This window comes from Etheostoma spectabile, chromosome 6 (assembly GCF_008692095.1).
Source record: "Etheostoma spectabile isolate EspeVRDwgs_2016 chromosome 6, UIUC_Espe_1.0, whole genome shotgun sequence".
Classification (NCBI taxonomy): domain Eukaryota; kingdom Metazoa; phylum Chordata; class Actinopteri; order Perciformes; family Percidae; genus Etheostoma; species Etheostoma spectabile.
In genome coordinates this window covers 14157903-14185528 of record NC_045738.1, presented here as the reverse complement: position 1 = coordinate 14185528, position 27626 = coordinate 14157903, and the positions used below count along the sequence as shown (strand labels likewise).

At 39.1% G+C, this 27626-nt stretch overlaps 2 protein-coding genes and 1 long non-coding RNA gene across 4 annotated transcripts in view; 2 read left to right on the top strand and 1 right to left on the bottom strand.

The window, feature by feature from the left end:
* Positions 1–9262, top strand: part of LOC116690496 (uncharacterized) — a 15315-nt gene extending 6053 nt beyond the window's left edge. Inside the window, exon 3 of the long non-coding RNA XR_004332271.1 lies at positions 9152–9262. This is a non-coding gene — a long non-coding RNA (uncharacterized LOC116690496). The remainder of the gene's footprint in view (positions 1–9151) is intronic.
* A 3892-nt stretch (positions 9263–13154) lies between these two features.
* On the top strand, positions 13155–24838 carry gnl2 (G protein nucleolar 2). Of its 2 annotated transcripts, none has more exons than XM_032517442.1 (16): positions 13155–13389; positions 13805–13889; positions 14005–14099; positions 15437–15576; positions 18414–18598; positions 18725–18791; positions 18898–19056; positions 19185–19298; positions 20922–21050; positions 21935–22039; positions 22393–22551; positions 22793–22900; positions 23019–23509; positions 23855–23937; positions 24182–24258; positions 24399–24838. In XM_032517442.1, exons 1-16 carry the CDS (start codon positions 13326–13328, stop codon positions 24540–24542), a joined length of 2205 nt encoding a protein of 734 aa, XP_032373333.1. In that variant the 5' UTR covers positions 13155–13325; the 3' UTR covers positions 24543–24838. The 2 variants fall into 2 exon arrangements, with proteins under 2 accessions (XP_032373333.1, XP_032373332.1); XM_032517441.1 differs by having other exon boundaries at positions 23010–23509.
* Positions 24556–27399, bottom strand: dnali1 (dynein, axonemal, light intermediate chain 1). The gene is made up of 6 exons (XM_032517491.1): positions 27155–27399; positions 26161–26297; positions 25912–26081; positions 25483–25661; positions 25043–25207; positions 24556–24931 (listed from the first exon to the last, which is right to left on the bottom strand). Exons 1-6 carry the CDS (start codon positions 27233–27235, stop codon positions 24896–24898), a joined length of 768 nt encoding a protein of 255 aa, XP_032373382.1. The 5' UTR covers positions 27236–27399; the 3' UTR covers positions 24556–24895.
* Between the last annotated feature and the right edge of the window lie 227 nt (positions 27400–27626).

Below are 27626 nucleotides of genomic sequence, written 5' to 3'. Positions count from 1 at the left end.
GGCATTTCTTTAAACCAATCAGAAGCCTCATGGTTGGTGCTAAACTCCGCACAGAGACGCTGCAAAATAGTTGTGCGCTAGAAAACTCAGATTAGACAGATACTCTAGCTAGTTGTCCATGTCCAATTTACCATGCAGAGATCTAAGGAGCAGTCAACAATAGCTCTCAAAAATCGACCAGATTCAAAATTCCAACACAAAGAAAGCGGAAGGAAACAAAAAATACACGTATGCGGCGAAATTTCATGCAGCACCAGAAGCAATCCTGGATGTGGAACGTGAAGAACATAGACTAGTATTCATAACATGTAAACGCAGTAGATGGACAGCTATATTGACCAGATATGATAAGTTTTTGTTGGTCTCATGTTCTGTACATACTGTATGACCACAAAGAAGAAATGCAGTCACAAATGTGTCAAAATTGCATCCAAGATTTGGAGACTGGAAAGAGTGATCTAAGGAATCTTACATCCATCTACACCAAACTTAATGATGCACAAATGATGGAATGTTTTTAAAAGTAGGTGAGGCATGAAAATGGCCCATAAATAGGCTACCAGGCCTAGGATTTGGGAGAGGTTCAATGCAACATTACCCCAGTGCAAAACAACACAGGAGCGAGCAGAGTGTCTTCATCTCTCTTCATCCTCCAAACAGACAGAGTGAGGGGAAAGGCAGATCGACCTCAGTAAAACCAAAACTTAACGCAAAATTTATGGGACCCTGCACAGCGAGACAGTCACTGTGATGCCAAATACACAGTTTTTGCCTGCCCAGTTAGAAAATACCATTAGACTCTTCAGTCAATTCATCAAAAAAACGGGATTTGGGGGAGCTTGTCTAATTTACAGGTCCTCAGGCCCACCGTGGAGAGAGTGTTGTGGTTGGCCGGGAATCCCTCAGTGCCAAAACTGCAGCCAATGGCAAATTGTTCTTTTCTCTTTAGGTTCAGGAAGGGCAAGGCAGTAAAAGAACTTAGGTCAAAAGTGTTCTTGAGAAACATGGCACTAACAAGAATCTGCAGGCCAACGTCATGGAAACAGGTTATTTTTTTTAAACATCCTACCGACACATCAAACCAACACAAGCTGAGTCATGTAATTAGTGGGCATGAATCTTTTAAGAGCAAAACCTAATTTTCTCAGCTCAATGGACCCAGGGAGTAGAGTCAGACACAAAGACGAGTGCTGAGAAGGAAAAGGGGGGTTTCAGGGCATAAGGACTACATGGGAACTAATAATCCCCTCACAATAGTTTGCACTTCTGGGTTCTGATCTGCACCACAGAAACTCTCTATGGTCTGGAACATTCCGTCAGACTCAGGTTTAGTTCCTCCTGGAGACAGACACAGGTTGGCTCTTTATTCAAACTCTCCTGTCGAAGCCAATATTTCAGATCTCATATAGCTCGAGGCAGGGGGCTGGCAGTCTAATTGCTTATCATTTGCAGAACAATTTTAGACCCCTGTTATAAGGAGTTCAATATGGTGACTAAATCAGTTCATTCAAATTCAACTGAAGATTTTTCGCCATATGTAAGGCCTTCTCTTAAAAGACTGTCTTGCTAATCTGTCTGGGTGCCAAATATTCTTTCTGGCCTCAGGTATGGAGGCCTTGGCTGCATTAATCATTGTTTTTGCATATTTGTGGACAATACTCCAAGCTTCAGCTAAGCATGCAAAAATGGGGTGTCTAAAAACAAGATTAAAAACATTAAATCTGAGGGAAAAGGTACTTAAAACAAGTAAAATGATCTGTCCTTGCAGAAAGATAATTTCACTTGACAAGCTTGCTTGATTTAAGATTATAGTGTAAAGTTGAACACTTAAAATAAGAAATTCACTCATAAAACAAGATCAATTATCCAACACTTCTAAATCTAAGTTTTTTTATCTTGGTAAAAACCAAATAGTTTGCAGTGTGTTTATGATGTTTGAGATTGCATGTCATACTTGACTTATTCTGTGAAATTCTGGTCTCTGAAGTCTGGACAGGAAAATAGTCTCAAGCAAGCAATTTTGACTACATTCAGTCCTGGTCGACTTTCAGAATGCAGTGCAAAGTTATCTCTCTACTCAGAAAGCCTGGTCAGCATGTCACGCCATGAATTGTTGATGTTCCAAACGGCAAATTCATTTGTCCTTTTCTTTGGAACAACTTTACCGCATGCATAGAAGACACTGCTTATTTACAAGCCTCATGGTCTTTGCATCTTTTAGACTTTTTATTCACTCTAAATTTGATCTTCTATTTGTAATCCAACCTCCCATAAAGCGGTACCTGCTCAGCACACATTTCGCCAAGTAGACCAAGAGGAGGTCAAAGAGCACTGAGTATTTCTGGGGTGCTGGAGGAGAAATAAATCACTCTCTTCACAATTAATCTTAATTTATTCAATCAGCCAAAAGAAGAGCCACTAGAGAGAGGGTCACCTCTGTAAAATCCCAGAAAAAAGAAGAGGCACTTCCTTTTTTTAAGATTGTTTTTTTGGGCTTTAGCCTTTATTTGACAGTGACAGTGGATAGACAGGAAAGGGGGAGAGAAAGAGAGGGAGTGACACGCAACAAGGGGCCGCAGGTCAGATTTGAGCCCAGGCCGCTGCAGAGGACTCAGCCTACATGGGGCACACGCGCATACTGGGTTGAGCTAGAGGCCGCCCCTAAAAGAGGCACTTCTAACAAACATGGTGCAGGTGGAGTGGATTAGCTTTTGTTTATTATGATCACATTTGAAGCCAGAACAACAGCATCATGGTTAGCAGGACCAAGACAGCTCTTTGGTAAACATGTCTGAGAGCTATGCAAAAGGGGGATAATAATGATGCTCATTCTAAGTTGCTGTGTCCTTTTAAAGGTAACATTTGAACCATAGGGACATTGTCTTGTTTGCCATGGATAAATGGTTGGAAAACAATCACGTCTAGTATTAACGTGGGGACACAGATAAAACCTTGGCTGGTGGAAACAAACACCCCTCTGTTTCCATTCGTAACTCCTGAGGATATTAAGCATTTACTTCCACTGGTGTTCAGTATCACACACGTTCTACCACAGAATCGTTGATGAACGCAATGGAAACAGAAAGAAACAAAACCATTAGGTTTGACAAATCTCACTTTTAGAGTTTGTGTTGACAGTGAGTCCAGTGAGTTTGTGTGAGTTTGTGTGAGTAACATTTATAGATTATTGAACTTGCCACTACTCTTTTAGTGTCTTTGCTCAGAAAATGCTGAGCACAGTTGTACTGCATGCCATGCATAGCAACAGACCAAGAAAGCATCAAATCAAATTATGCAATCAACGTATTGTTTAACAGTTAGGTATGGCCTTAATAAAGCCCCCAAACTGGATTTTGTATGGTCAAGTAAAGACTATGTATACCACTGCCATATGTACTAAATATTGCCTGTATGCGTGCAGAATCAATTTGCTTGTAGACATAGTTTCAGACTACAAGGAACACTTTTTGTATCCACCCTGCGATTCAGCACTAAATGTATCCTGCCTTTTCTCTTGCATTGAGTACACATTTGGGTATGTTTGTCATAGAGTAGAATTAAGGGTAACGTGTTCGCCAAACCACACTACTGGCCCATAGATAGGAATTTAGGAGCTAAAAGGTCCAAGATTTTACTTACTCTTGTTACGTCCCTCTGTGACTTGCAGTATTTTTCCACATTTCTTCACTTAAACAGCTTTTAATGCACTTAGATGAAATTACTTTTACTGTTGAGTGCAGAGATATTGAAATTATTCTTTCAGAAATACGACTAAATTGTATGTAAATTTGTAATATTGTTATGTGTGCAAGGCTTATGTACTAAATGTGTTGCTTAATGTGGGAAATTTAAAAAGAAATGAAATATGAGTACAAAGCGTGAAATATAGTTTTGTAATATTATTATAAATATTACATTAGACATTAGACAACATTGTTTTGACATGTGGGTGCAGTTTTTCTGTCTTTCTTTTGCCATTTCTGGGCCTGGTCCTAACTCATTTATCTAGCTTTCATGGGGGTCCAAGAAGACCTACCAGGATGTTAAGGCCACAGAGACCAATTGTTGGCGACCCACCACCTTTTAGTCCTACTCTACTTGGATTGTACCAAAGTAAAGCCAAGGATATATTACATTTGAATGTGACACTAAATGCTCAGGAAGAAAATCACATTGGAAGCAAAGGAGGTTCCTCAGTCAAAGAGCCTGTGTTCTCACGAAGATCAGGATGGGAACGAGGCACAGAGCTTCTGTGCCTTTTCCCATAGCCTCTCATCCCTCTACAGACCAAGTCTACTGCCAAGAGACGTTCCAGGTGGTCTCCGGGCTGCCTTTGATCTTCATCAACCAGGGTCCCTTGGACAGATCAGTCAGTGTAATCACTTGTGTTTTAGAGTGCTCAGGGGAAACAGTACTGCTCCATTTTCCTTTCATGGCATGACCTCAGCAGTGGCAACCATAGCCTTGAGGTGACACAGACCTCTGTCCAAATAGGCTTCTCTGTTGTCCCTATCTAATTGAAAGGGCAGTAGATAAACATTAGAGACAAGCTGCCTTGGTGGGGCACAGAAAAACAACCAGAGAGGGGTGGTGGTGCCCACCTCCGGTGAACACTATTTCGATTCAAGTTGAGAAGATTGTTGGCGAGAAGCACTATGGCACACAGCCCACCTGAAACTTGCCATGCAACACTTATTTTTAGCTGACCCTTCAAGTTGGCCAAACCACGGTCTAGTTACTGACACTTAAAGTGTAGTAGAGGTCCAAACCGTGGTTGCACGAACACCCTGCGTTGGCAAGGTGAAGCTGGTGCTGCGGACCAGATGCAGGGTGTAGAGGGGCCAGAGCAAGTGCTAGAGCTGCAACCAAACAGGTTAGGTAAACGTTAAGACTGCGGGCGGGGGAGCATTCTTGCATTTCACTTTAGATTAATAGTTTTTGAGAAATGCTTGACACGCATATTTCTTATCAGAGGATAATTGTTTGATTGTTCCATCGAACACAATGGGATAACTTGTATTCTTGCCCTTCTTTTGCATTTTTATTTGACCTTTCAGGCCACAAGATTGTTTTAACTTTACTAGTCTGTCTTTAAACATGTGGGAGACCTCTTCGTTGATGCTCTGTTGCTATGGAAACTTTAAGACACAAGCTTGTCTCTGGTGAGTCAGTCATGCGTTTACTGTTATAGAGGCCCTTAACTTTGTTCCATTAAAATCCTTTCAAATCGGGGTTATTTATACCTTTCAGGCCTATTTCCTTGTAATAGTTCCCACATGTTTCTCAAGAGATGTAAATCTTATCAGGCAAAATACTAACCAAAAGTTAAAAAAAAATTTCAGATAACCAAACAACTTCTTGTAAAACCCCATATTTCCATAAACCACATTAAGTTATTACCTTCACCTGGAGGCCTGGCAGTTTATGTTTTCACTAACATCAAAGGTGGCTCACAGTTGCGTGTCAATGATTATGAAGTCATTATCCATAGATTTACACCATGTGAGAAACGTTATAAAAATGTAAATGTATTCCGACTCTTTTCTATGTTGAGTTTCCAAGTGAAATTAGTAAATATTTTCGCTTTACATTGATATTGCAACTCTGAATCTCTGAACTGAAGGTCACTGATTAAACAAGTGGAAACTTACCTGTGAGCCAAGTTCAGTGAGTGTGCAGCCTGCACCAAACAAACATTAAAATACATTTTCACCTTATTGTGGCTTATCTCCACCCAAATAGGTGGTTTACATGCCACAGATTAGCACTCATAAACACCATTCTTTAGAGGGCTCGGAGAACGCCTCCCAAAGGTCCTCGCCAACAGATTATACTATGATTTATGTGGTGTGAAATTTGTGGCCAGGACAAGCCGTGAACTAAATAAGTGGATGATTAAGGTTTGGTGAAAATAAACACAGTGGATATTGTGCATTTGTGAAACATAGTCTGTTGAAAAACAACATATTCCATCACTTCATCTCTAGCTGGGTTTTTCCAGGAATGGTTTTCATTTGTTTCATGATTCGTGGTTCTTACTTCTCATCATTCCTTCTTTTGCCTCTATGTGATTTTAAATCTGTCTAATCCCTTCTTGAAATTGGAAATAGTATCTCTATTATACAAACTATAAATGAGGTGTGGGTGCTATCTGAAGACAGGAGCTCCTGGCAAGAGTGTGTTGCTCTCTTCAGTGCTTTGAGATGGGAGAATGTGGCATTACACATACAGTAAGTAATGTGCAAGGTTATAATGACCTTAGTAAAGTCTTCCAAAAGTCTTCAGAGCTTACATTTAGAGACTTGCACGTTTTAGTCTGGGATGCCTTGACTATTACAAGATACCGTTTACCATGATTTCAGTTTTAACCTCTAAAAGTCAGTCTACCACTTTGGTCCAAACTGAAATATCTAAACTATGCAATGGCTTGCCCTGAAAAAATCATGCTCTCTGTATGAATCCTTACTTTGATGATTCCCTGACTTTTCTTGTAGTGCCACACTGAGGTAAAAAAAATTTGGTTAGGCCTCTAGCGAGATGTCTTGATGACCACAGGATGGACTGCCATGACATTTTGTACAGACATTCCCCCTTGTGTTGTGTATTTACAGTAGAAGGTTTACAACTTAATTTACATATTAATTAGTTAACTTACTGAAAATATGTATTTACACAGCATCCTGCTGTTTCTTCTCATTAAGAGTGATCCAACCACCATATATCCAACTCCCACGTTACTGAATGTAATCACTTGTATGAAAGATGTACGGGGGGATCCCGTACATCTTTCATCTAGTACCATCATCAGATCAAAATGTTAGCTTTTTAGAATTTTAGGCAGAAAGAGGACTGCCTAAAATGGAGCTCTAAAGGCCCTGACATACCAAACCAATAATTGGCCATTGAACAGTCTGTCAAGGTCGGTGACTCAAGTCTGTTTGGTGTGTTCCGTGCCGTCGTCCGTCGGAGGGGCCGTTGGCCTTCATTTTGTCCGACCTGACTTGCTGGGTTGAAGGGCGGGCAGTCGGACTCAATGACAAATGTGATAGGTGAAGCGGTAGCCATTGACTAGCGAATCAGTGCACTTATGTTACAACACTTACCGGAAATGACAGGTGAGATGGGCCAGACAAACGCGTCTTAAAATCTGACGAAAATCTTTCAACCTGACCATTGTCACTCAAAACAACAGACCTATTCATTAACTGTATGGCCTATTTTTGCTTTTAATGTTTTCAGAAACATGTTTCTGGGTACTATTTTTGTAAAATCCGAGATCATATTCCAGACGACCGCCATTATTGTTCGGGTTTGAAATCCGGGAGCAGGCGGACCCACGTGACACATTCGCCATTTCCGGTTTTCATTTTTTGGGCAGCAATACAGAATAGCGCCGCCTGCTGTTATGGAGACGTATTATGTCTTGCGCACGCGCAGAACGTACAATCAAGTCTGTGTTGCTTCGGTGTGTTCTGAGGTACCTTTTGGACCTTGGGGAGCCGACTGATCAATCTGACTGCCCTTTCTTGTTGGCCGTTGGGTTGGTGCGTCAGAGCCATAATGTGTTTCTGCATTATCAAACCTTTGTTGCAACAGTGACCCCTGTCTAACTACAGAAGAACTTGTTGAAATAGCTCATGACACAACAGTGACTATCAGCCTTCAGCACGTCAGTAGCCCATCAGTTAAGCAATGAGGTACTCTCAGCAGAAATGTAAGCTTTCTATTGCAAGCCCACTCCACATTGGGGCACAAGGAGGAGGAACCTTCAGGCCTTCTTCAATTATTCTCTTTTTGTTTAGTCAGGCTGGCTGCGGTCCGTCATCTAGCTGGTGTTCCTGTTTTGATTCAAAGCAGAGACTCTGCAAATGAGCCAGGCTGAAATATTATGCTCACACACACAAATGTGCACGTTCACATGAATAGTTAGTGTGTTAGTGTGCTTCAACACACCGCCACTAACTTGTGAAGATACAGCTGTCACTGTAACCCCTTTTCACTTTGTATTGTGTAAAAAAAAAACTTGTGTACCTTTACCCACTGAAATCCTTTGCATCTGGTATTTCTCAGCATGTTGGATGGGGGATGTGGGGGTGGGCAAAAGTTTTTTAAAGCAAATGTTTGTAATTCCTGCCAAAGATTATTATAGCCTTGCTAAGCCAGTGGGGAAGTATCTTAATTGTATTGTTTATGATGAAACAGTGTACTTTTTGTGTGTTGTGGTTTTACAACACACAATAAATGTGTTACTGTTGTAAGCTTGTTAGATTGTCACGGTTTTCCATTCAAGAAATCCCTTTTTAACATTTTTAACAGTTTATTGTGTTTTTCCCCCCATTCTTATGCAAGATTTGTATTAGAGTAATTTAACGTAATAGATATAGGTATAGGTAGTTATAAAGGATAATTCAGTAAATCTAAAGTTTTTTGTTAAGAACAGTTTATTCCCTATTTTAAAATGAAAACATCTCTCCTTTTGCTGCTTTTTATAGTACCCTTGTAATCACTTTGAAAGAATGCCAGTCAGTTTTAAAAACAGTGGACACCTCAGCAGTTATTTTATTTTTGAATTTACCTCTTTAGCTAATATGTAAAGTCTGTAAGACACATAGGACTGAAGTATTAATTATGCCAGCTTCTATGATAACCTTATCAAACCCAGGCGTTCTAGTGCTAACTGTTGACGCCACACTCCCTTCAACGCCTGAGCTGTTAGTCCCTCACAAACGGTGATTGATTAGCTGAATAAATATTTTCCTGAAAGATGAATTTTGTGACTTCAAAGGTTGGTTCTCCGTACAGTTAGACATAAATAAAACACTTGCAATGCATGCGTCAGGGCTAAGGCCAAAGAGAAAAGGCAATGGCGGAAAATTTCACATAATCTGTCAAGTGTTCTCACTCCATCACACTGATGGGAGGCTAAAGAACATGGAGCTCCTTTGTTTTCACCCTTTACTCTATTATATTGGATATTGATCTATAACAGAATTGTGTGTTGTGATACTAAACCTTTCCTTAAATATGCTGTTTATTGTAGTGGTTTAATTTAGAGCTGCTTATTACTTTTTACCTGTTGAAACTCCCACTCAGTCTCACAATTGCAACTTATCCAGAACTCAGCAGCCACATTAGTAACTAAGTCTTGGAGGTTAGAATACATTTTAAAATGTTAATAATTACATACAAGGCCACCCATGGTCTGGCTCCAGATTACATGAAAGAGCTTCTAACCCCTCATAGCCCAGCCAGGCCCCTACGATCAGCTTAAAAAACGTTAAGCTATTCCACCAACCAGACTGAAAACTAATGGTGACATGTGTGCGTTATTGGTTATGGCCCCAAGGCTTTGAAACAGCCTTTCTCTCAGTGTGAGATTGGCTGACTCCACTGCAGCCTTAAAGCTTATTTTTACAAGATGGCCTACTGTGTCTTCTCTATTATATTCTTGCAACACTGCATGTTTCTTCTTTTTGCTACTTTTCTAGGGTTTTATTTGAATTTTACTGTCATTACGTATTTAAATTATATATGATTTGTTTTATCATTTTAGTGTTTTTAGTTGCATGTATCTGTTATTAGACTTTTTATGGTGCACTTTTCACTGTTTTATGATTTATGAAGTGCTGCTTGCACAAATGTTTGTGTGTCATGGGGGGTAGAGGTTTTTACATGGGTTTCTGATTCCGATTTCATATCCTGTAAATCTTTTAATCTGAAATGCACTTTGTGCTTAATGCTTGAAAAGTAATTAATACAATTATTTTATTAGGAAAGGAATAAAAAAGATGACTAGTGATCCATCCATCTTCAGCCGCTTATCCGGATGTCGGGTCGTGAAAAAGAAGGTACAAAAGTCATATTTATCACATTGATGAATATTACATCTATGTTATTTTCTACTTCCTGGCAAGCAAATTGGTCTTTTTGTTTGAGCAAAACATGTACCCTGTCATAAATTGTATTGATTTAAAATTGCTTAAGGCTGGTGTTTTGGCTACAGTTGAGGGCATAAATCATAAATGGTGGTCACTCTGTCATAGATGGTAGCTGAACGATCCACCCTTGTCATGTTGCATTCCTGCATGCAAATTTGGATTAATGCTCATCCAAATAATTTGTTTTCTTGGTGGTGGTAGCACTTGTGTAAGTACACACTTTCATGCACATCAAGGTCACATAAAGTTCAGCCAACCTGTTGGTTCAGCAGCTGTAAAATGCATAACCGCTGAATACAGATGTGAGGACAGACAAACCATACATTACATTCATTCTGATGATAGAATGACTGAGACTACATTCTGCAAACTGTTTTTAGTCCTTCTTCTAATTAAAGAGGTAAACTGGCGCTGGCATTTTATGAGGGGAAACTACATTTCCTTAAGGCAACAAAAAAACCATGCCCATTTAAGTCTTTTTATCCAAATGATAAAACCAGTGCAAACAAGCTCTCATAACGATGTGTTGGATTTGAAGGCACTATGTGTAAGGATGTGGAAGAGCTTGTTAAGTGCTAAAGGCATTCAACAGGGTGCATCAGGTGCATTAAGACACAGGAACGCATATAAGCAGATATGGTTGTATATTTTGATACAACATCAAGGCAGAGCCAGGGAACCTGCCACTTAAATGCTGGGAATGGTTTGCCAAACAGAAAGTTGTGTTTAGGCACACGATTAAGAATGGTTACATTTTTGAAGTTTGACTGTTGAGAAAGTCACATATGTATTTAAAAAGAAAGCTTCTGAGTCTGTGATTTATTTTTTGGAATTTGTTAAAAGTGGTGATATTGAAGAGGAATTAGAAATGTGAAGTTACAGTGAAAATGACTAATCTGTTGTGATAAATGTGTGCTGTACTATATTCAATGTGTATTATTCTTATTTTATTAATTTATTTACTTCATTTTATTGTTCATTGTAAATCTATGTCTTTTTAATTTTATGTTTAGCTATGTATTCATTTTTAAGTTTTTATAGATATATACACAGTATATATATATATATATATATATATATTATATTATTCTTATTCTTAATCTTATTATTATACTGCCCTATTTTCAATTTGGGGAAAGGTTCAGTTAGGTTGGTTACAATGTGTTAATTGCATAAAATCCATAAATATATGTTTACAAATATTACATAAAACAGGTAAAGATGGTAAGGATTTGGAAGGGTCCACAACACAAGAAATTACATTTTATATCTATGGTCCACAATGTCTAGCCACAACTACGGCCGTAACGTTCGGGATTAAATGAATTTGAAGATAATAAAAAGGACTTGGCAGTAGCCTATTTCTCTCTCTCTCTCTCTTTTTGTTTGATGGACTTTTCTGTTGTAAATGTAGATTTTAAAATGGAATCATTGTTTAGATTGAATGTTTTGCTTTGCTTCAGCTTAAAGAGGGTTAAAAAACATTACTTTCTGATTTAAAAAATCATTTACTGCAGTGGATTGCTGATGTGGTCTGTTCTTATTTCATCTATGAAAATGAACAGAGAACATTCCTTGGTCTCCCTGCTGTATAAACTGAATACTGGATGGCGCCTCTCCAGACCAGTCTTTACGAACTTGCCTACCTTGGCTCGGAGCCACGCTTGTGTAACATACCGTACACACTGTGAAGGCAGCAGCATCCTAAGAAGACAAAACTTGGCCTTTTGTACATTCTGGTGTCAAATAGGCCTGCATCACTTCTGTGTTAAATAAAAATGGTAGTGTCCTGGGAGTATTTCTTCTAATCACCTCCCAGCCAGGGTAAAATTTCAATTCCTTTCAAGTTAATATGGAACAACAACATTAAACCATTTGTACCGGTTATATTAAATATTGGCAATGTGTAATTTTATCTTTGAGTTGCATATGTTTTGCATTTCATAAGCAGGGTAGTACCCTTTATTGGACACTGAGGTGTTGTCATTGTTACTTTTAGGACAACAAAAGATAAAAAGATTTAGTATTTCCTCATCAGAGTGTGAGACCTACATATGTTAAGAAGAAATACATAATACATATAAATTAAACAAACACTATATGAGAAATCCTGTTTTGGTGGACAGGGGAAACGTGGACTCACATGACCTCCGTATATCTAAAATCCCTGCCACAGCCCTGATCATGAATTATTTTTTCTTGCCTTATTTTAGCAAAAACACATTTATTTAACCACCAGGCCTCTTTAATGCAAAACATATTTTCCTTTCAAGTCTTATGCCTCATATGACCCTTATTATTTATATCAAATTGCAGAACTAGGCCACTCAGGTAGACAGCACGGCAGACTTTAGATATTCAGCAAGGCATGTTGGCGTATAACAATACCTGAAAATAGACTATATTGCACCCTCTTCTGGAATAAAAATAGTAGACAAGAATAGCAGTAACTAAGCTCTAGATTCTGTTGCGTTATTTTATTTCCCTCAAAGAGAGACAACGTGTCAGCTGGTCTATTTAATGCATTTTCTATAAATAAAATAATTTGATACACTGTTTTATCAAAATAAACTGTAGAAACAGTTATTTTAGAATACATCTTAATATTGCTTAAAGTTTAGATGAAGCCATTTCACATACATTACTCTTAAGAATTTTACACAAGGTATTTTATACAGAGAGTTTTGTCTACAATGAAAACATTCAGTCATTTTTTACCCCAATGTTTATTTAAAAAACAAAAATTAAAATATACATTTTGGACATGTACTCAACATAAAGATACAGATAAACAAAAATGGCTTGAAATAACTACTTAAAATATTAGAAACAAAACATAAATAGGGATAAATAAACTTGTGCTTAGACATTTATTTATTCTTTATTTATTTATTTAAGTACATATATTATATATTTTGCATTTATGTAGGCAAGTAAAATTGACCAAATATAACCAAATACGTTTGAATTCAAGGCTATATTTCTGATTTTCAAAATAACAATTCATATTTTTACACTCAATTCATGTCATTCCAATCCAAAAAGCAATTGGACGTATGCAATAATCAAATAAATTTGTAACAGATTTTGGTTTATCATTGCAAAAAATACATTTGGTTCTAAGAATTTGGAGAAATATGAGCCTTTGATGATGGCTAACACATCCAGATCCATGATGATCCACGGATTTGTGGTTCTGTCGCTGTCTGTGGATTTGTCCCGTCGCTCTTTCGATGACGTCCTTCCGGCTTCACCGTAACAACACGTGTACGGTGCACAGTGTCGAGCTGAAGGGGATAACATCAACCAAACCTTAGCTCTCAGACACCTTCGTGTCCTCTCTTCATTTTTCTCTCCGGTGAAGGCTCTGCCGACTAAGTGGTCAAAATGGTGAAGCCTCTGTTCAAAGGGAAAAGCTCGATAAACACCTCGACTTCCAGCAGCAACCCCGGTGAGCTAATATGTCTATGGTTTGTTTACAGCTAATGCTAATAGTTGCCAGCATGGTAATATTCTGCTCTGCTATACATTTTGGGGTACTTTACCTTTGCTGAAGTAAACTAGTCAGTGACATTAAGTGTGCACTGTGTCAACACAAAACGATTAACTGGGAAAGCATTAACTAAAACCTTAGCTAACGCTACTGCTAGTAACGTTAGGCCTTTTAAATTGACATTGAAGTAATGTTGTTAAACTTTGAGGGAAGGGTTTGTTTCAAGTGGAAGTTTTTAGACCAAATGTTCTTTAAAGTCTGGAAACAGTTGTTATTATTAATTGACTATAGGATATCTACTGAAGTAACCGATGTTCCTTGAAAAGCAACGTGTCTCGAGCAAATTGATTGTTAAATTGACTGTATTTCACAGATCGAGCCAAGGGTGCTGGTGGGAACAACATGAGGGACAGAGCCACTATCAAGCGTCTGAATATGTACAGACAAAAGAAGAGATGGTAATTAATTATACAGATTTGTTTAACCCCAATGAGATGCTAATTGGTAGATTTGTGGCAGAGTAAAAGAATAATAAATGCTATGTTCACACTGGCACTGATCTTCTGTTTCCAGTAATAACCGTGGTCAGGTCATCAGACCTCTACAGTTCCAGTCCACGGTGTCTCCGGGGACTGTAGCCAGAGTGGAACCAAACATCAAATGGTTTGGTAAGTGCTCTTCCTTACCTTTGTATATGTTGGGTATGTAACAGCACTGATCGGCTGGGTATACATGCGGTTTAGTGTCCCAAATTCCCTGTAACGTAACCCCATCCGACCAATCGGCTATCCTAATCTTAACCACTCTAAGTCAAATGCCTAACCCCAACCGATGGGCGGTCTGGGCATGGCAAAAGTGGAATTTGGGACACTAAACTGCACGCAAACCGATCGCCTGTGGTTATTGTCAGTGTATTATATTTTCTATGTCTGTCTTTTTGGAGGGGAACTCCATTACTAAATGTGGCACATACTTGCAAGAACAGCAACAACACTTTTGAGAGGGCGGTGCTGTTGGGGACAGTGCAGATAATTTGGGTAACACTTGGCTCTTCATGGGTTAAGGATGAATGGGTTAGTGTTTGGTTAAAAGTAAGAAAATATCAAAAAAAACACAGGTTTTCCTGCATAAAATTTAAAGGTGTTTGGGTTTTTAATGTTCAGATTCCACCTTTATTAAAAACTGACAATGTTGGCAACATTAAAGCCTATTTCAAGGGATCTGTGTTGAAATCATCACTGCCTACTGCGGCTATTAAGTAAGATGATACAATAGATAATTGGCCATTCAAGTATAAAACAACACTATCATTACTATATCACTAGCAAGAGTTCAATAGATTCATTAGCTTTGATGGTGGACAGAATGCAGAACAGTCACTGCATGAGAAAGGGTCTGATGGTGGACACGAGGGCCGTCAAAAAAAATATCAGGTTTAAAAAAATGAGAACTAGCACGTAATTCAAATGCAATGCAGTTACATTTTACAAAGTCACCAAACACCCTCAACATGATCCACAATTTTTCCATCTGTTGCATCAAATCAAAAAATGCATACTCATGTTACTTCTCAGATGGTTATTTAACACTACTCACTGGTTGTCTCTATTTTGTTTTCGCAGCAATAGCTTAGTGTTCTGTTACAGCAATATAACGTACACTGAGTTAGACAAACAGCATTTTGGGAAAATATACAGTGGAAATATAAAGGTACACTGTACATTTTTAATACAAACATGTCATTGGATAAACAACCTTATAGTCTGGTTTAAAAATCAACTAGTTAACCTGTTGACATTCCCTTAATTGTATTAGTCATCCGTTGCCGTGATGGCAGATTTGGAAAGTCTGTTAAATGTTGACTTTCAATGTTTTAGTACCCCTCATATAACTGATCAGTAAGTGTGAGAAAATATTGGATAACAGATAAGACAGGGGTAATAAATCTGATCAGAAATGTGAACTAAATAGGTTGTACTTTGCAACTTTCTATTCTGTATTTCAGCAAATACCCGTGTGATTAAGCAGTCGTCCCTGCAGAAGTTCCAAGAAGAGATGGGAGCAATACAGAAGGATCCATATCGTGTAGTGATGAAACAAAGCAAACTCCCCATGTCTCTCTTGCATGATAGAGTCAAAGCCCATGTGAGTTTAAAGAGCAGAACTCTCTTTTTTAATATAAAAAATATTCATTTTTTCTTTTTGTCTTGTTTCTTTTTTTGTCTTGTGTTTCCCGTTTAAATGGCTGTGTGTGTCCAAGGAAGACTCTGAAGCAGGGATGTGCATTGGTTGTGTGAATTTACACCTTTTTATGAATTTTATTATGCGTATACTGGTATTTAAAGCTATTAGCGTTTTTTAATTGGCTCATATTATTTGGTGCAGAAGAGAATCATGCCTCTGTTTTCCTTAGTAGCTTGTTTGTTAGGATTTTATGAGGTGAGATGAACAGACCTTACTTTAATCCTCATTCAATTCTCACCCACTGTGAGCCTGAGGCTACATTTATATTGCTATGTTTTGGATTTTAAAGTAGGTAAAGTTTATTTGTATAGCACCTTTCACAAATAAAAATCATAAAGTGCTTCACAATAAAATGTCATACAATACAAACAAATGAAAATACAAGAAACTTCAAATAAAAAACAAAAAACTTAACTTGAACAGCAAAGTCTTTAAATGCTTTTTAAGTGGAGTTTTGAGCCGAAAGCAAACTCTGAGCACACAAGTGTTTTAAGCTCCAGTAGAAGAACTAATTTCTTGTTGCTCTTAGTTGCCATGGTAACGGATCCCATGGTAGTTAGTAGTCTCAGAGAACGAGACGCCATGACCAATAAGACCCAATCAGACGGCGAAACGTTGGCATCGGTGTTGCCAAAGTTCTCTGTTTACGGCCACTGAAACTGCAACACAACCGCGCAGATTCCAAACCAAAACGGGGTCCGAAGTGTTTTCAAATTTCTCAGTTTTCGGGCCTCTGAAATGCCAGAGCACTAGATTTTATCTTTTTAAAGATTATTTTTTTGAGGTTGTTTTTCCTTTTATTTCAAAGTGACAGTGGATAGACAGGAAAAGGTAGGAGAGAGATGGGGGATGACACACAGCTCTACTAGTGATTGATTGATAAATTGCCATAGAGAGCCGAATTCACGCATTTCTACATATCTTACGAAAAAATATGCACAGTAGTGAACAGGGAGAGGAAAATAATTTTTTGATGCCGTTTTGAATGTGAATGGGAGGGACTTTGCCTCTCTATAAAACCACCAGTTATATTGCAATCACCGTGTTATCATTCATTACATGCAGTTGTGTTTTTAAACATTCTAAATATATGTAGCGGTGTCTCAGAAAAGTGTAGTTTTCATGCTCATGCAGAGCATTATTTTCATTCTCTCAGTTAAGACCTCCTCATATACCAACGGGCGGGACTTTCGGGGCAAATTCATGACCTGATTTTGTGAAATTCTTACTATTTTAGTAGAACTAATGTTTTTTGTTAGTCAAGTTTTAGCTGACTAAAAGTCTCGTCATTTTAGTCTAGTTTTAGTCAAAAGAGAACTCTGGTATCTTAGTCAAGTTTTAGTCAAAATACTTTAGTCTTTTTTTAAAGTAAATTATTTCTGATAACCTTTTCAGTCAAATAGTGTTTCACACATCTCAAATATTGGTTAAATGTCATACTTACCTGACAAAACACACTTAAGGATTTTTGACACATAATGATTTTTGTTGAATGTAACTTTTGCTAAATGCATATTGAATGGTTTTATGTCAAGCCTCCTCCTTCATGCAAATACAATTGTACACAGACAAACGTTAGATAAGCGCCAGGGCTCCTGGGCTCTACAGCACGTTGTTTTGGTGCCAGCAGTTGCATACATTTCTCTAGCCACTCTGGAAGCTGTTTAAGAGCAGCTTTGCCAGCACTCCGTTCCTTGAAAACAGTGGCAGGCTGAAGCGGGCTTCCTCCCTCCCCCGCCCGGGCCACATCGCTACCTGGATGCGTGACGGCTAGATGAAAAAAAGGGGACATGCCAAATCTCTAGGTGAGCCGCAGCCGAGCCGCGACTGATTGAACCGCGCTTAGTGGGGGAAGAAATACTGTGAACCAAGCAGTTGGCCTGTTTGGAACAGGCACACTCTCCAAACGGGCACTGCACTAGTTCTATCTCATGAGGAAAAAGTGGAAACGATTGTAGACGAAAATGAAGAGAGATTTTATCTTAGTTTTTATTTTATGCAAAACATTTTAGTCTCGTCTTTTTCGTCAACAAAAATGCATGTTAATTTAGTCTTTTTGGACATTGGTGCAGACTCGTCATTGTCTCGTCTTCATTATGGAAAAAAAAGTTAGCATATTTAGTCTCGTCTGACAAAATTAACACTAAGTAGAACATCGCAGTGCTCTTTGATTTGGATGTTGGATTTTATTCCAAAAGTCAGATACTCCAGAGTTTGTGATTCAGTAGGGAAATGCTTATTCAAAGAAATTGAGAGTCCTGTAGAAGATCTTGGCAGATCGTCAGGCAACCTGAAGCCTTAAACATCAATGTTTCTGACAAACCCTGCTAACGGTTTGTCCCCCCATCCCCCCCATCCCTAATGGCAGTGTTGCAATAGAGGTATGACTTGTGATTAAAATCATTGGAACACCTAATCAGTCCTGGCACAGTCTTTGTGGTTTTATTGGCAAAGTTGTTGCATATTTGGGTGTTCTGTTTACTGTATGCATTTATATTGTGATTCTGTCTGAAACCCCTAGAAGGAGCATACCACTTGGACTGTATAAAAATCGATTGGACCACCGTCAAAAACCTTTCCTCCTGTTGCATATTGTTTGTCTCAGTACAACATTACTGTATTGTGTCTCATCAGTTTACAGAATAAAACAATTTGGACTGGTGTTCTCTCGTGGCTTGCTGGTCATTTAACAAAAAGTCTGACCCGCAAGTCTAATTCCTTTTTCTTTTTCTACACAGAACTCCAAGGTGCACATTCTAGACACAGAGGGGTTTGAGACCACGTTTGGGCCCAAGGCTCAGAGGAAGAGGCCCAGTCTCATGGTGGGGGATGTGAAGGACCTTGTAGAAAAGGCCGAGGCCTCAGTTCTGACCTACAGTGCAGACAAGGACAAAGACCTAGTGACTGAGGACACAGGGGTTCGGTAAGACCCTGAGAAGATATTATAATCAATCCACTAATGGCTAGTCTTAACTGACCCGAAGCATGGTTGCTGAATTTTCCTATTTAAAGGTAAAGATACTCATTCTTAATTCCCATTTTGCAACAGGGAGGAAGTACGAGATGAAATCTTCAAAAAGGGCCAGTCCAAGAGGATCTGGGGAGAACTTTACAAGGTATTCTTTTCCATCCTCCCGCACTGTGCATTGTGTTAATGTAGAGGTGGTACGCTGACATGTTATGGGGCCGTTCTACATTCCTGGCTTGTGTTTTTGGTAATAGGTCATAGACTCATCTGACGTCGTCATCCAAGTGCTGGATGCCCGTGATCCCATGGGAACACGCTCCAGTAGCATTGAGGCATATATGAAGAAGGAGAAATCCTGGAAACATCTGATCTTTGTTCTAAACAAGTGTGACCTCGTCCCCACCTGGGTCACAGTAAGACATTTTACATGTTAAATCAGTTTATCTTTGGTTCCCATTTAATTGGGAGTGATTGTGTCTATTTTTTTTCGTAATATTAAATTGTGTGGCTGTCTCTTTGTCTAAACTCAATTTTGAACTAGAAACGCTGGGTCGCCATTTTATCCCAAGAATATCCTACTCTGGCTTTCCATGCCAGCCTCACCAACTCGTTTGGTAAGGGCTCCCTCATCCAGCTGCTCAGGCAGTTTGGCAAGGTAAGCACATTCCAAATTCCAAAGATCAAAGTGTCTTTGACTTGTCATGAGCAGAAAACAATATACTCACTTACTGCTGGAGTAATTTTATCTTCAACAGAAGAATGTATATGTTGATAAATATAGTACTTTGCATATTACAACTAAGTGCAATTCCTTTGATTTATGAGCATACTACACATTTATAGATATCCTTGTGAAAACTACTAGCTATAATATAGGATGTTAGTGCTTGTTCTCTACAGTCCTCAAATTATGCCTCTTTCCGATAAAAGATCTGCTTTTTTCTCTTAATGTCTAAACATAAACAAGGACAGGGTTTGAGAATCATGTCATTATGTGAGATGATGGAGATTTTTTTCGAATTTGTACTATATATATATATATATATATATATATATATATATAGTAAATACTGTAGTAGTGTATCTATAAATTTATATACGTGGCTGTATTAGGAAATTGTGGGCAGTGCTGAAAATTAATAAGCAGGACTCAACTCAAAGACATTCCTTTTTTAGATGTTTTTTTTTCTAAAATTGTTCATTAATCAAATTTCCAAATCGATTGATAAACTCAAATGTATATGGCTATCCCAACATGACAAGATTACCTTTACCATGATAAAAGGCTTTGTCTGTATCACAATGTGACGGTGGGCTGTGGCACACAAAGTGTTTGTGAAAACATGACATTAAAAAGATCCAAAAAGTATGAAAAATCTAAAAGGGGTTCTGCTCTTGTTGAATTCAAAGGGGCGCTATGCAGTTTTGGCCATTTCTTAGCTGATTTCTCGTTTCTTTTGCTCCTCCTACAGCTTTTGAATAGATATTTGACATCTCCTATATTAACTTGCGTCAGTCTGCCGTTTCCTCGTTCTCTGTTCCTCCGACAACGCTTTCCTAGCTTTCTGCTTCTTGTTTGCCGGCGTAGCCATAACAAGTGTTAGCCGGTTCCTGAATGGCCGTATGTATCCATGCAGTGCCATGAAGCAATTTGTTACACCACGAGACCTGATATGACGGGATACTTTTTGAGGCCGGCGGCCTGTCGGACGAAAGTTGCAAGGGTGTTTTTTCACAGGCGCTAGGGAGAGCGAGACGACCACCATTCAACCCCAAAAAAGTCATATAACCATTCCAATGACTCCAAAGCTGTTCAGTTTAGATAAATTAAGCATAAAAAACAGCATAGTTCCCCTTTAGTAATGGGGCTTAAAGAGGTTGTTATGAGAAAGACACAGAAAAAACTACTATGAATAATATTTTTTTGGGTAAAAATGTTTCTCTGTTGGACCACATTCACTAAAATTTGAGATAAAAGGTGAACAATCTGTTTCGAAACCGCCTTCATAGTTTACCTCTTGGGATCAAAATAGAAGATAGCAATGTCTCCTATTTTAAAAAGTTTCGTAATTGTCTTTCTTACATAAAAACAATCTTTTTAAGATATCCTTTGGTATGTGTTTTGAACAAACCACATTGTGAGTGATGACAAGTTCCCTTGGTTTATTGCTAAAGAGCAGCAGAGCCCCATCTAAAATTACCTCTGAGAACCGAGGACAGGCTAAGGTTGTTGTTTCTTAAAACACAACATTCTGACTTAATTTTCTGCTTCCCACAGCTCCACACAGACAAGAAACAGATAAGTGTGGGTTTCATTGGCTACCCTAATGTGGGAAAGAGCTCCGTCATCAACACACTACGCTCTAAGAAGGTCTGCAACGTGGCACCCCTTGCCGGAGAAACAAAGGTAGGATTTGAGTGTCCTCAGCCCTGCAAACTAAATTTAAACCTGTAATATGCAAAAGAGCAAAGTGAAAGACGGAACATCTGTCTGGTAAGCACTGCCGTGGACGGTCCTTCAAAAAGTGAAAATTATGAATCTAAATTGTGGTTTACACTGACAACAATGTAAAGGCCTGCAATATCGAAAATGAAAATAAAATATCTGACAAGAAGTACACACACGCTACTAATAAAATAAGGCTAGGAGCAGAGAAGGAAATGGTATTTTTGTGTATAGAGTGAAAAGTAGAGAAGCTTTGATTCTGTTGGGAGGTGATGTGAGGTGAAAAGAGGCATGTTCCTCTTATTAACTTGGTAGTTGTTGTTAGCTGCAACAACAGAAGTAGTTGGCTCTGAGTTCTTACCTATATAACTGAAAATCTAAGTGGAGTTTGGGTCAAGAGAAAGAACAACAACCATTTGTATCCTTAATTTCCTCTTTCAGGGGCTGCTTATCCTGTTAGGAAACGAACAAGGGTCTGAAAACCCCAATGTCCACAGCATGGTCAAGGGGAAAGAAAGGGAAAATATCTTTATTTCTACATGCTTGGCAAAGTTGTGAACTTTGGACCACAAGAGAGGGGAGAATTATTTTTACACGCCGAGCCAATGAATCTGATGGGCCTATGGCCAGCACTCCTTTATTTCTCACCTTGTCTTTGATTCTCACCACATACTCAATGCTATTTAATGGGCTCATAATCCACAGCACTGCTGTGACGCTTGTATCTCCTTTTGTTAGAATGGATAGGTGTTTGTTTATGAGAAGAGAAAGAGTTACTATCTCACATGTAACAGAAATGATTTGTTCATACAGAGCATTAATCTCCTTTCTTTTCTTTTTTTTAGGTGTGGCAGTACATCACTTTGATGAGGCGCATCTTCCTCATTGACTGTCCTGGTGTTGTCTATCCTTCAGAAGACAGTGAATCTGATATTGTCTTGAAAGGAGTAGTAAGTCTCTTTTTCATTTTTGTCTTTTGTCTACCAAGGTTTTGTGATATGTGCCTTGCATTCTTCTGCTACCACCAAAATACAGTAGCATCTGAAAAACAGACACACAGTGTCCAAGTAACTGATTATGTGGCATATTTGAAAGCTTGAGTACCTGGAGTGTGAAGGATAAATAAATGGAAACTAATTTCTATTGCTAATGTCCAGCTGTTTAAAATAAAAAGCCTTAATCCGCTCCGATACTAATCTTCCAGATCCTAGGTTAAACATCTAGGCCATCCAGTCCTTGTAACGGAAAGGTTGCAGTTTCATATCTTAGATTGCATGTATTTTTCTCTCTCGTCCTCACAAAGGTTCAAGTGGAGAAGATCAGGAACCCAGAGGAGCACATTGCGGCAGTACTGGAGCGGGCCAAGCCAGAATACATTCAGAAGACCTACCGCATCCCAACTTGGAGCTCTGCTGAAGACTTCCTTGAGAAGATGGCCTTTCGCACTGGGAAACTTCTAAAGGTCTGAAGGTTCCTCTTTCATTTTTCTTGTTTGCTGTACAGATAGCTATATTTATCTCCAAAGGGCAATTCAGTTTCTACAGTCCACTGACACATATGCAAAGCATTTTAATTGTCCATTTTAGTGCAACAGCAAATTCTTATGTAATATATCTGTTCTATTTTTAGTTAAATAGCAAAGTGTACGAGAACCATTAGTTTTCACTCCTAAGCTTGTGCAATGTGTTCTTGGCATTGTGCAGGGCGGGGAGCCAGATCTCTCTACAGTCTCCAAAATGGTGCTGAATGATTGGCAGAGAGGACGTATCCCCTTCTTTGTGAAACCCCCTGGGCCTGAGAGGGATCTAGACGTAAGAGTTCACTGATTTTTCCACCTGTGTCGTTTTCAGTAAATTAGTTTTTTTTTCCCACAACAACTTGTGTTCTGTGTTGTCAACCTGTGTTCTTTTGTTCCTGCAATTCTTCAAGGACAAGCCATTGCCAGTTGAAGGTCCCTCAGAGGAGGTGAAGAATGTGCAGGAGGAACAGCCGGACAATCCAGATGCCGTCTCGGAGGAACATGAGGAACAGCAGCAGCGGCTGCAGAGAAAGAAGGAGCAGGTCCAGAAGATTCTGTCTAATGTGCGACAGAACTTTGGCAAGATCAACGTGGCACCTGAGTTCACTGAGGAAGACTTGGTTCCTGTGGAGATGCCTGACCTGGAACTCTCTGACTTCTCTGGCTCTGATGGCGAGGAAGACAGTGAAGAAGAAGAGGGTGGAGAGGAAGACGGGACCAATGCTGAACCAGCCGATGGAGCGCCTGAAGCCTCTGAGCCCTCCGAGCCCACAACCGCTCAGACTGGCAAAGCCACCAGCAGCAAGAGTTCACGCGAGGTGATTCGAGAGCTGGATGAGAAGATCTCGAAGTACAAGCATTTCCTGGACCGGGCCAAATCCAAACGCTTCTCTGCAATCCGGTCCGTCTTCTCTCACCCAAACCTTACATATTTCCTTTGCTTTGTGAAGCGCCCTAATTTTTTTTATTCAGTAAAGTCGACATGAGGTTGTCTGGCAGAGAGATGCCATGCATTTTAGGAGGTCCCCGCTAACCAGCTTTTAAGCCCCTGAGGACTAGCAGTCTTCAGTTTTACACTCTACTTTTGCATGTCTTTGTGTCCTTAATCTTCTGCCCACACACCAAAGACAAGTCAAATAACAGTTGTATAGATAATGTGAGCCTGATTTAATCACTGCTTATTTCAACTGATCCCAACAGGAGTACATTGTTTGATTTACTTTTTTTTTTATTCTTCTTTGGACAGGATACCTAAGGCACTTTCTGACAAAGCGTTCGCAGACATCAAGACTAAACAAGTGGCGGCGGCAAAGCAAGCACAGCAGAAAGGTAGTCAATCAACATGTTTGTCATGACTTTGTATGGTGCCGAATGTAGATATGTTGGAAGGTTATGGTCCAAAAGAGCTTTCACATTTCCTCAAAACAAAATAAAAGGCACACAAGCATGCCATCTTACGGGTGGAATGATGTATTTAAGTACTGGTTTGTATAGTATTTGCCTGTAGCTATACACATTGGGTTGGTAACATTGAGATCCAGCCAGGCACTGACATCAGATTTGTCAATCTCAGATGCAAACCAGAGGAGCAATAAGAGGAAAGCTGAGGACGAGGAGTCCACCCAATCGGACAGACTGACGTCTAAACAGGTATCTAGTGTTTGTTCTTTCTGACGTTAAACAGATCTCTGGGTTGACGCGTTAAGTGAATGTCCATTCCTCATAATGATGTAAAAGGAATGGCAATGAAAAGCAAATTTTTTCTTTGTTCTTTTAATCCCTCTGTACAGAGAAGAGCAATGGACCGTGCCAAGAAGGTGAAGAAAATTGGTGTGCGCTATTACGAAACGCACAATGTGAAAAACAAGAACAAGAACAGAAAGGTCCCAGCATCAGCCACAGAAGGCAGAAAGGCCAAAAGATCAAAGCACTAACGCGGAGTCATGGTAAAGTTTGTAATAAATCTTTATTTAAACTATCCAAAAAGGACAGACATTTATCGGAAATACAGAGTTGATAGAAGGTGGAATGCTAACTCAGTGTTTACTGGTCTTTATCATGTGGCCACTTGATGCCTTGTCCCTGACTGTCCCTCAACCCAGGACTGTTTTTTGAATGACATTTCATTCATCATTTACAGGTGTAATGCTCTCTTGCTGTTAAAGAGAAATGTATGGTTGAATGAACTGTACTTGTCATGCCATGCTGTAATAAAAATATTTGCTTATTACACTCAGTTAAGTTTACATTCTTTAATATAATTTAATACATTTCTTGTATGGCGAAGTTACTTCTTTGGTGTAATGATCTTTTCCAGTTGGGTCTAAGTAGGAAGACAAATATGAATACATTAAGACATCATACACACAGAACACAGATTCTATTGGTGCTAAATCTAAAAAAATGTCTTTGCTTTGTAATCATGAAACCTCACCTTGAGCTGCTGGTTAGTTCTCTTCAAGAACTCAATCTCTTCAGTGTGTTTCTTGTCCTCCAGCTGTCGCCTTTCATTTTCTCTCTTTTCAGTGGCATCACATTTAGCTTTCAGTTCACTCAGTTGCTTCATCAGGTCTTGTTTCTCATCCTCCTGATCAGAGATCTAGGTATGTAATAAGACAAACTTGTAAGTTTGTTCCAGATGTGGGATCAATTATGTGAAGAGCACAATGACTGAAGTGAAGTGCTGCTCTCTGCTGGATACCTTACTGAACTACAGCCTATACCTATTTCTATGGCTTTAGATGAGTGGAAAATTCAGCAATTCTATGAAATGTACAAATCTCAGAGTTTTGGGTCTTTTTTTTTTACATATTAAACAAATGAACAGTGATGCCATTGGTTGTTGTAAGTCAACATATATCTAAATGTCCTTACTCTTTTCATCATGTCAGCCTTGCCCTGCTCAGCCTGCAGTGCTTTCCTCATTCCAAAAGCCACGCTGCTTTCGTACAGTGTCTGGTAGGCAGCGATAGTCATTTGTATCTCATCTCTGACCCTCAACAGCAGCAGACCCCTCTCAGCACAGTTGATGGTCACCTGTCTGATCAGCTCGTCTTAAAGAAATAGAAAATTAGGAATAGTTAAGGTTATTATTGATGTGGGTGGAAAATATGCCTTCATTGGAATATAGGAACATGGTCTTCAGAAAAAAAAGCCAAATACAGATAGAAATCCAGTTAAATTGATCACACAACTAGTTATAACCCATGTCTTTTAGCTTGTCTGGGGATAAGGCAGTGTGTTAAGTCTTCATCGTAACCATAGTGACTTCAGTGATCACCAGCGTGTCAGCCTCCTCCTTACCAAAGCACTGGGAATAGAGCTCCCTGCGGACCGGGCAGATCCCTGTTTCTCTGGCCTGCCTTTGCTGCAGCTTTATGTCCAGCTGGTCCTCTAAATGAATAACATCTGTTCTTGTACAAGGTGCGCTGGACACTTGCTGCACCCACAGTTGGTTTCCCTCCGTCCATTCCCTGCAATAGCAGAAGTTGATATAAATGAGTGTGGTTTGAAGTTGTTTTAACAATATACTGTTGATAGGACGAGCTATACCTGGGTGGAAGGATGGCGTTCAGTATCTCCTCGTTTTCCTGCTTGGTGACATCAGTAGGGGCAGATTTTGGTTTAGGCGGTGGTGGAACAGGGGTAGAGTTAGCAGGCTGCTGAGGGCTCACTCTTAAAGGACGTCCCTGTAGTGACAAATGTTTTGTTAGATATTATGTATTACATGAACTTAATATTTACAGTTTTGATTAAATCATGTTTTTTAAATGGCTACTATCTTTAATATACTGCTTTATACACTCATACATTAACAAACCTGTTCCACACCCAAGCTGTATCAAATAAGAAAGAACGGTAAAAACAGTAGTCCAGTCTTGCAGGTGTTGAGACAACAAAAGTAGCTACTGCAATTTCAACGCTTGCACAAACTGCAGTCAATAAGGTCCACAGCATAAGTTTTTTTTTCTTCTCCCTTTTTATAGCTGCCATCACTGTCTTTTAGTGTTAGCAATGTCTTTAAATACACATTAGCCTTTAAAGGCTGACATATTTAATTTAATAAACATCAATGACTGAGGTTTAACACGTTTTTTCCCAGGCACTTGTTATTTAGACAAGAAGCTACGTGTTAACTTACGTGTAGGGTGCAGACACTTGTTGAGAAATAAATTAAAAGAGCATATTATAGACATGCATAATGTGTTTCAATAATACACTTTTAGGATGAGGTGATATGATGTGAACTCTACTGACAGAAAATCGGGTCCAGAAAACTCTTTGGAGTCTTGAAATCAAATACATATTTCTGAAAACATACAAAAAGCACCTATAGGCTAAGTGGGGAAGGAAAGATCTTTTTTTTACATAGTTGGCTGTGGCACACATCATGTCTAGCTAAATACACCCGTTTGTAAATATTATATTCCATTCTGTATTGATGTCCTGTATTTATCTTTCCTGACTGGGTGATCCATCCAACTACTTTAGCCAGGTAACGTTAACCTTAACTGAACTCGCGTGGCGCTACTTACTAAAAACTCACCTTTGGGGATTTTCTGTCTGTGCTTTTGCTGACCAAAACTGGATTTTCGTATTTCAGGAGAGACTCTGCTGGTGGAATCATTTTGTTTGCTTCTTGGTTTGGGCTTCAGTTACAGAAATATCCTTGTTGCTGCTGACAAAAAGTTCGTTCTTTTTGTTTGCGTTGTCATGGCAACAGCGTCCCGGCGTTCCTTTTTTGGATTCATAAATGTAGGCTGTTGTCAAAGATTAATAAATATACGTTTTTATATCCCTTTGGTTGTTGTACTGTTGCACACATTTTTGTTGACCGTTTTTTAATAAATAAGCGCAACCAAAGACTGCGGGATTTTTACTTAGTGTGATTTTAAATGTTACGTCAATTTTACGCCTTACAATGCAAGTATTTGTTGTAAAAAAAATAATCCCGTCAATTTAAATAACACTGGCTTTATTCGAGGTACCGAGCTTTCTTTCATTGTCTATGGCATAAA